Source organism: Crassostrea angulata, chromosome 2 (assembly GCF_025612915.1).
Source record: "Crassostrea angulata isolate pt1a10 chromosome 2, ASM2561291v2, whole genome shotgun sequence".
NCBI lineage: Eukaryota > Metazoa > Mollusca > Bivalvia > Ostreida > Ostreidae > Magallana > Magallana angulata.
In genome coordinates, this window is record NC_069112.1 from 68868229 (window position 1) to 68882455 (window position 14227).

Consider the following 14227-nt stretch of genomic DNA (forward strand, 5'->3'; position numbering starts at 1 on the left):
TAATGATATCTCGAATACCGTTGATAAGTTGTGCATGAATGACTTGACACTGACTTTTGTCACGATCTAGGACAGACCGCCGAAGTAATTCAAAAATTTCCATGTTATTCATGTTCAATTTGCAGACGCTGCAGCCGAAAGTCAGTCGTACATAAACCGAGTCTTACACCAGAAGTCCACTCGTACACAAGTTGAGCCGTTCCTATTTTTTTTTAATTACGCCGGCGCTGGATCCGCCACTGTTAACCATCCTTAAAAATACAAGAAAAATATATACTTTTCTAAGGTTCTTGTCTTGAAGTTCTTAAAATAGTCAATAGATATGTAATTTATCATACATGCATGTGCATGTCAAATATACATGTATATTACACGTTACCTGTCTGTTTCACCTTCAGTTGCAGTTTCAGTGGCACTGCAATAATCTGTGCAGGTGCTTGTACTAGCTGTTATGGTCGACAGGAAATATAACTCAGTGGACTTTTTCTTGCTTAAGAAGGTGTTGATGTCTTTGGACTAATTCAGAATCTTTCAGATGTTGAGGAGGGTGGCATGTTTTTTCTTTTGAAACTGTATATGACAGAGGATAACTATAAGTACATTGTCATTCACATTTTGCTGTTTGCTGATGATGATTTTTAAAAAATCTATCATATTTCTCAATCATTGCATTTTCCTAGCCTGTGTTACATTTGAAATACTTAGAGTTACGCGACAATTCTAACTATACAAGTATAAAAGTGATAAAGGTACAAGTATGTCAAATCTTGAGCCGATCCCCGATGTCATATCTCCAAACTTACCTTTGAACAAGAAAATCAGCCAAACTCCTGTCGCTGTTAATATTTAAATCATATTTTAACCCATTCCAGTCGTCTGTAACATCACCAATATTATTTGTCATGCTCTGGTATCGTCGCATTCGCTCTTGTTTTCTTTTCCTCTTCTCTAATACTGTCAATTTCGGCGCCATGTTATAAGTTTAGTCACGTGATGTTTCAAACCATAACAAAACCGTGTTTTGGACTCGTGCCTTGTTGTGATTTTGAAAAGTTGAAGTGCATCAAATCATAATGGTTTTTGTGCTGTGTTACAAGTATGTTTAGGGCTTTCATTTTTTTAAACTTAATCTAAAATTTATTTTTAAGAAAAATTCGTGACCATGTCCCTTTAAACAGCAATTGAAATCCCTTGCAGAGGACCCCTTCTGCAGGGTTAGTACGGGCATGGAGAGCGACCTTCTGGTAGAGGGTGGTGTCACAGGCTCCTTCTTGAAAGTTAGCTCCTGAAAAGGCGTTGGCTCTGTCGGATGGGCTCTGTCGAGTTTGGGGCGCATACCTCCTCTCTCTTTTCAAAATGAAGTCGCGATGAGATACCGCAGTACAATCCCCATAGCGACAATCGCCGCTATGATAATTGGGGAAAGCGCCATATCAAACGCTTCGTTCACTAAAAATAGTAAAAAATATATTACTTCACTGTGATGAGAATGTATGCTTTTTAAAGCCACAGCAAAGACTTCCATTACATATAGCTTAAACAAATAAAAAAAAATGTATTTTTATTCATGTCTGCTTTTAAAAGCATCATCAAACGTTATAGTTCATAATAAAAAAATATTTTTAACGTTTAAAAGCTTTAAAAAAATAAAATTTCTTACTTGTCTTGTTCCTATGCTCAGTTCATGCAAAAAACAACAACAAATTACAACAACAACAAACAAAACAATAAAACAAACAAGAACAAATTAAAGAAAAACAACTACAAAACAACATGCATTAATACTTTAAAATACAATTATTTATTTTTGCGCCATTTCCAACATCGTTACATCATCATCATCATCATTTTCAAATTCCCTAATGTGCCGAGTTACGTGTATGTGTTTTCGTGCACGATTAAAATTTCTTTTATACATGTACCAGTATATAAAAAGAATGCTAATAATAAAATGGGTACAAAAAATAATAGGTAAAGCAGTTTGTCGTGTTTTGTACCGCGAGACTCGTTGTTTGCCGATCCGATGGTGTTGATTCCAGTTTGTATGTCAGCAGTCGTTGAGTCCGTCAAATTTGAGGTAAAATGTAAAAAAATGCAATGAGGAAGTGACTACAGATGGTAGTGTGACATTTGTAATTTAAGGGGAAAATCATTTTGTTTAAAAATAAAGATGAAAGCATTCCGACATTAACCAATTGCAGTCTTCTCCATATTAACAGATGAGTGCACAAAAAGCACACATAAAAAAGTTAATCATAAGTTTTTATTACTTAACTTATTCAATCTTTTGAGGAAAAAAAACCAGATTACGCCAGTTTGCGCGCGCGCTCAATCGTAACGTTCGAACGCGCAGAAAAATAAAAACTTTAATACAGTGTTAGTTTTTCCCACTAAATTTAACAGAAATCTAAAACAAATTCGTTCAATAAACGATACTAATCTAAAAAGAAGACACATTGACTGAACAAGAGATTACTCACGCTTCTCACTGGTACTCCCCCATACAAACCTCGCCGTGGTCATATCTAAAAATAAAATTGAAATTTCCACTTCATCTGCTTTGATATTTACGAAATGCATTTAAAACTATGAAATAACAGAAAAAATCTACAAGAATCGGTGAGATTCGAGCAAAATTTCTGTACTTTGGCAAACAACACGTCCGTTCACAAGAGAACACGCCATGATGAATGACCGATAACGGTGTCACGTGTCATACAGGATATTGCACAACAAAAGAGGATTCAGAGATCGGCGAGGTCATGTGACAATAATGTTATCTCCCTATCGATTAGTTGCAAACCTATTGAAATCCAATTTCTTGATTTTTTAGATTTTTAAAACTCTTTAGAAATTTTTTACGCACTTAAATAAAAAAATAACATTCAACTCTAAAATGCAATAAATGAACTGTTTTCCGTAATTGGTTTTTAAAATTAAATTACAAAAAAAATCGAAAAATATTCCCCTCACAGATAAGTTAGCCCTCGAGCATAGAGTCGTTTCTTAAATATCAACCAGTCATGCAACTCTCATATGACCCAAACACCTTTGACTTTTCACACTCCAAACTCAACCAATGAAGGTAAAACATCATGAATATGAATGAAATGTGGAAACGTAGTCAATTCCAGTGATCTGTAATTCACTATGTTTATAGACGATGATGAAAATGATATATGAATATGAGTACAATATATATCAATATATTAAAATAAATGTTGAATAAATTAATAATTCACCCTCTGACATTTTTGTTATATCTGAACATGATTCTGAGTGGTCAGTGACCCAGATTTGTAACTTGTTGGAAATGAATTCTAGAATAATGCAAGTCCCTTGTGAGGTGTGTATAAACCTATATTTGCTTAACTGCAAAGACTGCTAAGAAAACTGCTTAAAATAACTGCTTACCCTTTTACCTAGGCAGTTTTGACCTGCCACTTAAATCATTACTGCTTGGAACTGGCTAAAAACTGCCCTATAATTTGAAAACTGCTTAAGAACTGCCTATACACTGCTTGAATAGGCAGTTTATTTTGCCATTGGTACATGTATTTAATTGTCTCTCTATTATTTAAATTAAGTTAAAATATACCTCCACTGTGGTGGACACACATGAACTCAATGACAATGGCACAGTCCCATTATAGTGGTCGACCTTCAAGCAGCCTAACAAAATGTTAGTACCTGGCCTTGTCACAAGGTTTGCTTTGCTGTCGCCCCATATTTTGATGTCTACCTCAACAGACTTTCCGTTTAAAGTTGGGGGTTTCAAGGACTTGTGATATCTGTTGAAAGTAAACAGAATTAAACAGATGTCATCTTCAATTTAATAATTAAATATACACACATATCATAATTAAGCTGTCAAGTAACACCTTGCAAAATCCCAAATGGGAGTGATATTGTTCTTGGATATTAAAGACTTGACAAAGGAATAGCAATTTAATCACAAATGTTTCAGAACCTGACCATTCAACATTTGAATAAATTCCAAACTCTATCTCCCCTGTGAATGGATTAGACATATTGGACTGTCAGATTAAGCCACATAATTTAAACTTAATCCAACCACCATTGTAAAAAAAACACCGCACAATATGTCCATTAAAGGTATAAACTGTTATGAACTGTCTTCAATTTTGGACTTTGAAGCTCATACACAGGTAAAATTGCAACATATGTTCAACATATGTTTCGAGTAACATATGTTGAACATATGTTAAACATATGAATTTTTCACAGTATGTTAAACATATGTTTGAAAAATATATTGAACATATGTTTGAAAACTATGTTAATCATATGGCAGACTCAAAACATATGTTTAACATATGTTTGTAGTAACATATGTTCAACATATTTTTAACATATTTTTAACATATGTTTGTATCAAACATATGTTAAACATATGTTTTAAATATGACACTTTAATATGCAATGTGGTTTTTTTTACAATTAGACATTGATATCAAAACAGTTGTTAGTGTCTGTGTTCATATATTAATGTAATAGGTTACAGCCTACTTTACTCTCTTCATTATGAAAATGCACGGTTTGAAATAAGAAATTGACCAATTTTGTAAGAAATTGACCAATTTTGTAAAAACGTATCTCAGAATCCATCACTTGCTTATAATGTTATAAACTGTTTTACAAATCATCAAAAGCTGAATGAATAAGGTTTCATGAACTTTATACCGAGTCTTGACACATGCTAATCGATCTAATGAAATTCTTTATTTCACTCGAGACCAGTTTGCTAGAATATGAGGTTCCATATACAAATAACTACAAAACAGGCAAGGGTCACAAGTCTATTTATTTGTAATAATGATGTTTTTTTTTTAAAAATGAGTAGTATACAATACAGTATGTTGCATTATTTTTTTTCATGAAACCTCACACAAATTTTCAATGTAATCATTCGGTTCTCTTACAATACAAAATTCTTGTAGATATCATAATTTTTAGTCATATAAACAAACCTGATAAGCTGGATGAAGCATTTTAAAGGAGAAATCTTGGAAATTTTTATACTTTTGAATGAACATCGTTTGAACCCTGAGGTATTTATACATATTCAGTACCGTATATTACACAGTACAGTACAGTATATTAAGCAAAGTGTGAATCAATGATATCTTAAAACAGAGTGTAATAAAGAATTACAAATGAAATTTGTTTAACATATAAATCTTATGGTGTACATTGTGAAGGATGATTAGTTTTCTCTTTGACACATTCTGCTGCTCCACTCTTTGTTTGGTAAGTGAGAAGGAGACTCTGCAATTCCCTTTGAAACAATCATGAATAAAAGGACAGGGTGTTTTAATATTTTTGGCCGGTATATATTCGTATGCAGTGGTCAAAAGATGCAATGCACAGCCAAGGGAACTGTCTTCCTCTCTCAAGTCTTGAGATTTCTGAACCCTTGCAAATGTGAACACTCCATCAATTTCTACTGCACCCTTGAATACACCATAGCATGACTCCTAAAAAGAAAATAAACACAATTTATTGTAGAAATAGATATGTACACAAGAGATTGCATCCTCGATATGTCATATATGCCCATCATTAGCATAACATCAATGGCAAATACTGCATATCCAGTTTTCACTTTTTCTGCAGTCTTTTTTAGATTGCAAATTATGCAACACACAGAAATATTACCCGTATTGATTGCTACAGGAAGATTTCAAATAGCAAACAATGATTGATGCAAATTTTAAATAGTTACACACTTTTCCAATTTTAGCAAATTTTGTGACTTTTGTGACACACAGAAAAAACACCCTGGATTTACGGTAATATACCTGAAGATATACAAAGGAAATCACATTATGCACTTTCTTGTACCAGATGAATAATTTTTTTTTTATTCTGCTTGGTTGGTGAATTTTATTAAATGTGCATTTTATGACATATGACCTCAGTACTTACACCACTGCTGTTTGTGTATTCTACCCAATCTCCACTGTTGATAAGGTCCAATGATTGACTGGTGACACATTGACCCTTGGAAAAGCTGGTACATGTATTTTCACTAAGCCCTACAGACATCATTAGCAAAGAATCATCAGTTACTGGATTTTTCTTCACATGACCATTTGGATGTCTTTCAAGCTTCGAAATTTCCCCTGGTGTTTTCTGGGATCCATGTTTGATGCCAAGAAAAGACATCACAGCGGGATTACATCCAGCTTGGCAAATGTTATCTGAAGCTTGCGTCCTGCAACATATCAATTTTACGCATTGAATCATCATTTAAATGATTTTAGGCAATCAAAGGCTCTTTACAAACAGAATTAAATTATTTTGTCTTAAAACTGCTGTGGTGTGTGCATACATCTGGAGTAATGCATGTTAGCACATTGTGAAAATTGGTTTGCTTGTAATACATGTATTTAAATTTACATTTTTTCCCTTCTTGCTTTGTCTGCAATACTGAAATTACTGTATTACCTAATGGTTATCTCAAATTGCGACCCTAAGGTCCCCAAGGAGCAAACAAGAATAAGTCAAGTTCAAATTAAAAGAAGAGTCTTTCAAAAGCTTCATGCGTGAATTTTAATTTACTCTTGTGATTTTTATTAGCATTCAGAGATTGTCACGCCATAATAAAACTCATTTAACCTTGGAGTACCCCTTCTGCGTTCCACACACTTTATGTGCAAAATATGCGGAATGTAAATATCAGTAAGTATACCAGATAGTACGATTGTGTTTAAGGTATTCGATGTATAACGACCACATTTTGTACCTAATAAATTAATGGTCCGATTTTCTTTATCATGATATCATTTTGAAGGTGTTATCAAATAAAAATACTCCACCAAAGGAATTTTGAAAATATTAATTATGGTCCAACTAATTACACCTTGAATTTTGTATTGAAGTCTATGGGCAACGTATGTTTTAATAAGATATTGTAAAAAGTAGCTTAAAATTTGTAAAACTCTCTTGGTTAATACATGCATAAACTTTCTCTTTATTAAAATCTGAAATCAAATAAATCATTTACCGCAGGTATTTTGACGAAGTTAAAGTTTTCTTTTTTCAACAAGGGGAGATAACTCTTTAAAAAAATTTTAAAGTGCAAAATGACCGGCTTCTTATATGTTGTCAGTCATGTGAATTTGGTACATTTCACTTTCATTGTTATCTTTCAATACATATTTAACTGGTTTAAAATGATTCAAAATTGTTCAACATCCCTTCATTATACATTGAATACCTTAATTTGCATCAGCAATAACTAATGTAATGATGAATATGGCAGCTGAAAGAGTAATTACTAATATTTACCAGATTTCACTGTCTTTGAAGAATCCACCAGTAACAATATGAGAGCAGAGAATATGTTGAGCATATCTTTCTGCTGTGTCTCTGCTTCTTGCTTTCTGGTTCTGAATAAAAATTTGATCACGAATTCTTCCGTGATTCTTCTCAAATGAATCCTCATCATATGAGGTTGGAGGACCATGTCGCTTAATATCATCCATCTGTTGTATGAACATTACAAATTCAAATTATTAGGGAACATGCTTAAAAATGATATTGTATTATCAGAGGCAAAAATGCACATGTCAACTTAAATCTTAAATTTGCATCTGTCAACATTGCAGGGGCTGCAAAAACTGTTTCCATATTCAACACTTACTAATATTAAAATTATCTTTTTGAGAAATATAATATGGCTCAAAACTTACAACATGAAGCAAGAGATGTGTCTTGGCTTTTTTGGCAAAGTTCGGTAAATATTCTGTGATCAGCTGATGGTATTCTGTTATGTTTCCCTGTAGCTCATTCATGAGCTTCTCATCAATATTTTCCTGATTTAGCTGTTTCTGTATCTAGTAATAAAATCAAGTCAATGACATTTAAATAAATTTATTTTTTTTATTTTCAGTTCAAAATGAGGGTTAAGTATTTACATGTGTTTATTTTTTTTTTGAAATTCCATGAAACTGTTCATTGTTTTCCTCAGATTAACTTTTTACAAGTCTCACTACTTATTAACTCTTTATTTTGCATATTGATTACTAGGATTTAAAAAATAAACAGCAATTTAAAAAAATCACCTGTGTATGAACTTGGTTGGTCACATGATTAAATCATGTAAAGCCTGAAGGCTTCTCGAAAGATTTGATCACGTATTAACCAAGTTCATATTCCTGTGAATTTTTTAACATTGCTGTATATTACTTAATATGTTTATGTTTAAGTTATGTTCAGAATCAATAATATAACAATGTTTTTACGTTTACAAAATTGCAACCGTCAAACGATAGGCGTGTGTGTGTGTGATATTCAGTGTGACTTCAGAAAAAAGTTCATACATATTTGTTTTTGCTATTCTATAGGTTCATATAAGGGGTCATATCATTTTGCAAATGTATTAAATATAACAGTTTTAAATCATTTTTAATAATAATTGAACATATATTTACCTGGGCCAAGCAACATGTAAGCCTTATAAAGACTTTATCAGCTCCCACGAACAAAAGGTTGAATGGGGCTACCTGCAACTGAAAAAATCAAAAATATGTTATATATGCTTGCAGGAATGAGTATTGTAAAAAATTTTGGGAGCACAATGTTAATTATATATGTATAGTGGTGTGTCACAAACTACTATACATGTAATTGTATTTTTGCTCCAAAAAAATTTGTGCATAAATAGAAGTGCTTCAATAACGTGTAAAGTTACTAAATTATCCTCATTTTTTTGTTGTGCATGTTCATTAAATAAGATATTTTTTCTTCATTTGTTTTTCTTCTGTGGTCATAATGCTTTATTTCATTAGGACTTACATAACTTTTGAAGTCTTTCCCTTGTCTGCTTTCTATGTACTGGAAAAACTCTAGTCCTTTGGACGGCAAAAGTGTTTCCAAATGGCAACCCATTCTCTTTAATGTCTCATTATCCATCTGGCTAATGATAAAGACAATCAGATGCTTTGCCAATCCAAGGGGAATAAGATGTAGCAATCCCACTGGTATGTCTCTAAAATGAAGCATATTATATGATCGTTGCAACAAAGCAAAAACTAAGAGATGTTTGAGCAAGTAACAGTTGATTGGATAAAAGAACTACATTATGTTGGTTATATAATTGTGTATAGCCTTTGTTGCCTACTGTATACAGGCCTATTTTCGCTCCGTGTTATTTTCGCCCTTTAACAATTGCAAATGGTTTTGCTCCGTCTTGATTTCGCCCAGATGCAGTTGTGTTAACATAAATATTATTTGCAATATGGAATTTGTCCAGTCTTAAATTAGCCCTATTGACGAGGATGAAAGGGGCGAAAATAAAACGGGGGCGAATATTTCACAGTATACAGTATTAATTTTATTTCTTGTGTTCTTATGAATTGTTCATATTCTTTTTTAATTAGTAATAAAATTGCATCTTGTAAAAAATATGTTTTTTTATAAATATTTTGACCAATACATTATGTTTATATACCTATGTGGATCAATCACATCCCACAAACAGTTAAAATGTTCCTTGACACCCGTTTGTTTACGAAGCTTAATTTTGTCCACCTCTTTTGACCTCAGGTCAATTCTGTTGACGGTTCTTTTGGTTTCCTCCGGTAATCTTTGCTGAAGAATCTGGTGAAATGTTTCAGACGATGCCTAAAATATCAATGCAAGAGATTAACATGTATTGTACTCACATTGCACAGTAAATAAATGTTTTTAGTTTAAATGTACAAATGATGCATTATTTTGAAACTTTCCTGGTTGTCAGGCTAAGTAAAATGTTATTTATATTCATTGAAGAGTGCAGTCTTCATGCAATATGGTATGACAAAAGCACTTACAGCAACAAGAGTGCAAAATTCATGGTGTCAATTTTTGAAAAAAGCACTTACATCTTCTACATAATTATCTTGTATGTGGATTTGTATTTCAAATGATGGTATTTAACCTTACATGACATCGCGGACAGTATTTGATTGCAGATGCACCAAGGTGATTACAGCAAAATGACAGCACGTTATAATCTGCTACGATGACATCTAGAGGACATTTTATAAGACATTCTTTCTGATGAACTGCATCAAATGTAATAAATCCGTCCCTGAAAGAATCAAGTTTGATGCATTGGTGATTTAGGACATTTAATATTGTTAAAGTTGTAAGATTTTGCCATAATCCCATAAAAAATGTACCTTTTACATTGCCTGATGTCAGATATTGCCATCTCTACCAGTTTCATCATGTCTACTTTCTCTGAAGCACCAATGAAGTGTATATTCTTCTCCTTATGTCGTTCATCCATTGGAATCCCTGTTTCATTCAAAATTTATATAAGATAGAAAATTATCAGAATACTATTCTTTAAATCTTCAATGATACATAATAACTTAAGTAAAATAAATCATACGCATTACATATCAAGTATATATTTTAGAAATATGTTAAGTCTATCATTATAATGCAGTGATTCTAATACTGCTTAAACGTACATGTGTATATACATTAACAATTTGCAACAATGAATATATGTTACCTGCCAACTGCATCTGTACACAGTGTAAAGCAAGCCATCTCTTTGATCTGTGAGTTGATGTATCATCAAAGAAAAGATTTACTGGCACTGTTACAATTGGCTTCCTAATATTGGAATTCATAGTGAAGTCCTGGGTAATTAAAAATCAATTGCAAATTAATTACATTATTTAACATAGGTAATCACAGATTACTAAGCTCACCGAGACGAGGCATCACCTTTATGAGGATCACCTTTATGAGACCACCTTTATAATATTAAATGAAAATCATACTTTACGATCTTGGATATGTATGGATACTGTTTTGACACAATATCGTATATTATCTGTTAAAAAATTGTATGATAAGCCTGTCTGGAGCATCAGTTTCATAAGACCGCCATCCATGCAAGTTTGGTAAAGTTAGGACCAGTAGTAACTAAGATATAATCATCAGAGGGCAACTGCAACAAATACTGTAACCATGCAGCTCCAAAAACCGTAACCTCTTCCAGTATCCAAAACCCATAGCTCAGATTCAGCATTCAAGCCTGTCTAGTGCAACAGTATCATAAGACACACCATCCATGCAAATTTGGTTAAGTTAGGACCAGCTGCTCCAAAAACCTTAACCTCCTGCAGCATCTGAAATTTAGGACGCCGAGCCGGGGGTATAGCATAAGCTCCCGTTGACTAATTCGTCTCGGTGAGCTAAAAATGATTATCGGTAATTATTATATATGAATCGACGAGGGAAAAAAAACCCATAAATACCATCGCAAGTCACAAGAAATCCTATTCATAATTTATATGTACATTTATTAACACAATATGACCATTTTGGCCCCACCCTAAAATCAAAAACCTTTCCCCTGGGAAATTTTTATATTTACAATTTTGGTAGAGGGCTTCCTGTTTTACATAATTATGGATCCATTTTTTTCTACAGATGTGTGGGAGTAGAGAAGAACCTTTTTAAACAATGTATCCATTAACATTATTAACAATGAGTGACATGGGTGACCTAATAACACTGTATCAAACCTCATGATTGATGGGCCCAATGAGAGAGTTGGCATTCTCTTTTTTGTAGAAGCTTTCATCTTCATTAATACTTCTGTGTTTCATATTTTCCAGACTTACATTCTTCTTGACATCAGTGATCAGGAATGCCCTACCATAAGAGTAATTTTTTTTTCAGAATAAAATTTATGCATAATCAATAAATTGTAAAGCAGATATTCATAAGCTTATTGATGCATCAAGAGATGAAAATATTTAAAAAAAATTAATTTTGTGATTTGGCAGATTTTATTACTTTTTACTAGAAGCCGGACTGTTTGGTGGATTCTGTAATAATGTAGAACTGTTGAAACAACTGCCTCTGTAACTTGTTCCTGTAGGAAAAATCATAAAAAATAATCCATTTAAAGCCAGATTATTGGAAAACCATATGAAAGCAATTAAGATAAATCGCATACATATAGAAGATGAACAGACTGACATTTGACCAAAATTTGGGTTATCATACAAGCTAGTCCACTCGAGCTTTCAGCTTAGAATGGCTAAGATGTCTTTACTTGTTAATATGGGAATTAACTTTGCATACTATATAATTTTTCACATAAAGAGACTTAATTAATTCCTTAATTCAGCAGTCCAAATACATATTATTACATGCAGGAAAAATGTAACAATTTTACAATTGAATACTTTAACATCAATCATTCATAAAAGGAAAAATACACAGTAAATGATACCTTCATGTTCTCAACGAATGTTACTATTCTTCCTGTTTGCTGACAACCATTGAAAGCGAAGGTACAAAGTTGGTCCTTGTAATAGGTGTTGTTGTCTTTCGTAGCAGAAAAGAATTCTATGTCATTCAACCACTTTTCTGCAAATGCTGGGTGACTGCATTCACCTTGTGAACCTACTCTAGGATGCCTAAAAAATCATATTACAATGAAAAACTAATGCAAATCTTATGATTTGATATGACCGGGATATAGTGAAAATAATTTATTTCAGTAAAGTGTACATTCTGTTTTTAGAAAAAAGGGTTTTATTCATTTAGATTTGAGTAAACCCAAGATTACAAATTTTGAGATTTGAGTAAAACCAAGATTAAAAAGCAATTAAGTCTAATATAATTTTTTATTTAGAATTAATAACGTTAAGTTGACATTTATTTTGGAAAATACATTTTGTATGTATACATGCCTTATAAATGATCTTGAAACATCAGGGTGGGCAACAGATAGCTGTGCTACTGCAGATGGCCGAACAGCCCACATGGGTGTGCCATCATTATCGTTACCCTATTAAAAGTATTATAATGCATCAAAATTCAAAGAAAATCGCCTTTTCATCATATAAAATGTAAAAATAAATACTTCTAATGCTATTTATTCATAATGGACGGACATTAAAATTTGTGGCTTAAATTTGCTTATAGAGACTTGTTCATCATAAACATTAATTATAATTTTTAGGTATAAACAATTTAAACATTTTGATTAAACATATACCTGATAGTTAAGACAGTCATACTCTTACCTGCATAAGAAAATCATTCCAGTCAAATGAGCCAAAACTTTTTCTTTTGATTGAAGCAAATGAAGGAATTCCATCTACTCCACACTGCTTCAGAATGAATATCACAAATTTTACCACTGCATCACTCTTTAAGAAAAAAAAAACATTCATAAATATTATTTTCCTAAACTATATAACTAAAGTATTTCATCCAACTAAATACCGCGTTACAGCCAGAATTAAATTATATTGCTATGGTTTTGTAAAATTTAATTTCTTTATTTTTCAATCATAAAAGAAAAGAAATAAATTGAATTCTTAAAATTTCTTAAATGTGTTGGTATATAGTGAGGTTGTCGAAGAAAGGAAAATATAAAATATCCCTGGACCCCCTCCACCCCATATGGAAAACTTTTCTAGATCCGCATGAAATTGTTTTGAGACCCCCCCCCTCCCCACCAGGCATTGCATGTAATTTAATATTGACTGCTTCCCCCCCCCCCATTTCTTGAAAAAAATTCCCAAAATAGCCATGCCGTACAGTGTTAGAAAAGATAGAAAGCTGATTTGTAACAATAGATGTATGCTGAGTGAGACATCTTTAGATATGTCAATCTCTGTTCTGTTAAGTGTTGTTTATTATGATGAAAAATGAAAAATGTATAGAATTTTTGATTTGTGATAACCTGCATTGAGCCATATTTCTCAAAAGAGCAATTTTTCGATTAGAATTTTGCTTATTAAGATTTATACAACTTATTTTATTTTCTTACGACTGGATGCGTTGTGGAATTCACCAGCACGTAGAGGTAAAAGTCAGCTCTTGAGGAAAACGGAAACCAGTCTCCTTGCTGTCGCTGATGTTGATGATTCTCGTTGTGGTCAGAATCGTTATGGTGTAACGGTGGCTGCGTGAATTCTACATCGACAGGGGTATCGCTAAATCCTGCCTGCCTAGTATCGGTGTCGCCTTCCTCTGTCTCCTCTAGCTCACCGCTACAGCAATCCAGAGGTGCCTGTAAATCTTCATTTGCATGAAAATGCACAAGGTTGAGATGCGCATCCGACTGTGTATGCCTGATGTAATTACCGAGGCGATTAGTAGAATAATTACACATGTCGCATCGCCTGGTATACGCACTTGCCGAATTTGCCGCCATTTTGTCGTCAATATAAAC

General features: G+C 32.9%; 1 protein-coding gene across 1 annotated transcript; it reads right to left on the bottom strand.

The window, feature by feature from the left end:
- Positions 1 to 4672: 4672 nt before the first annotated feature.
- LOC128174781 (uncharacterized) lies at positions 4673 to 14209 on the bottom strand. The gene is made up of 14 exons (XM_052840241.1): positions 13823 to 14209; positions 13071 to 13196; positions 12735 to 12832; positions 11556 to 11685; positions 10532 to 10661; positions 10191 to 10308; positions 9952 to 10099; positions 9479 to 9651; positions 8824 to 9016; positions 8460 to 8537; positions 7719 to 7862; positions 7315 to 7511; positions 5950 to 6238; positions 4673 to 5498 (listed from the first exon to the last, which is right to left on the bottom strand). The coding sequence occupies exons 1-14, from the start codon at positions 14207 to 14209 to the stop codon at positions 5172 to 5174; spliced, it is 2538 nt and encodes an 845-aa protein (XP_052696201.1). The 3' UTR covers positions 4673 to 5171.
- Between the last annotated feature and the right edge of the window lie 18 nt (positions 14210 to 14227).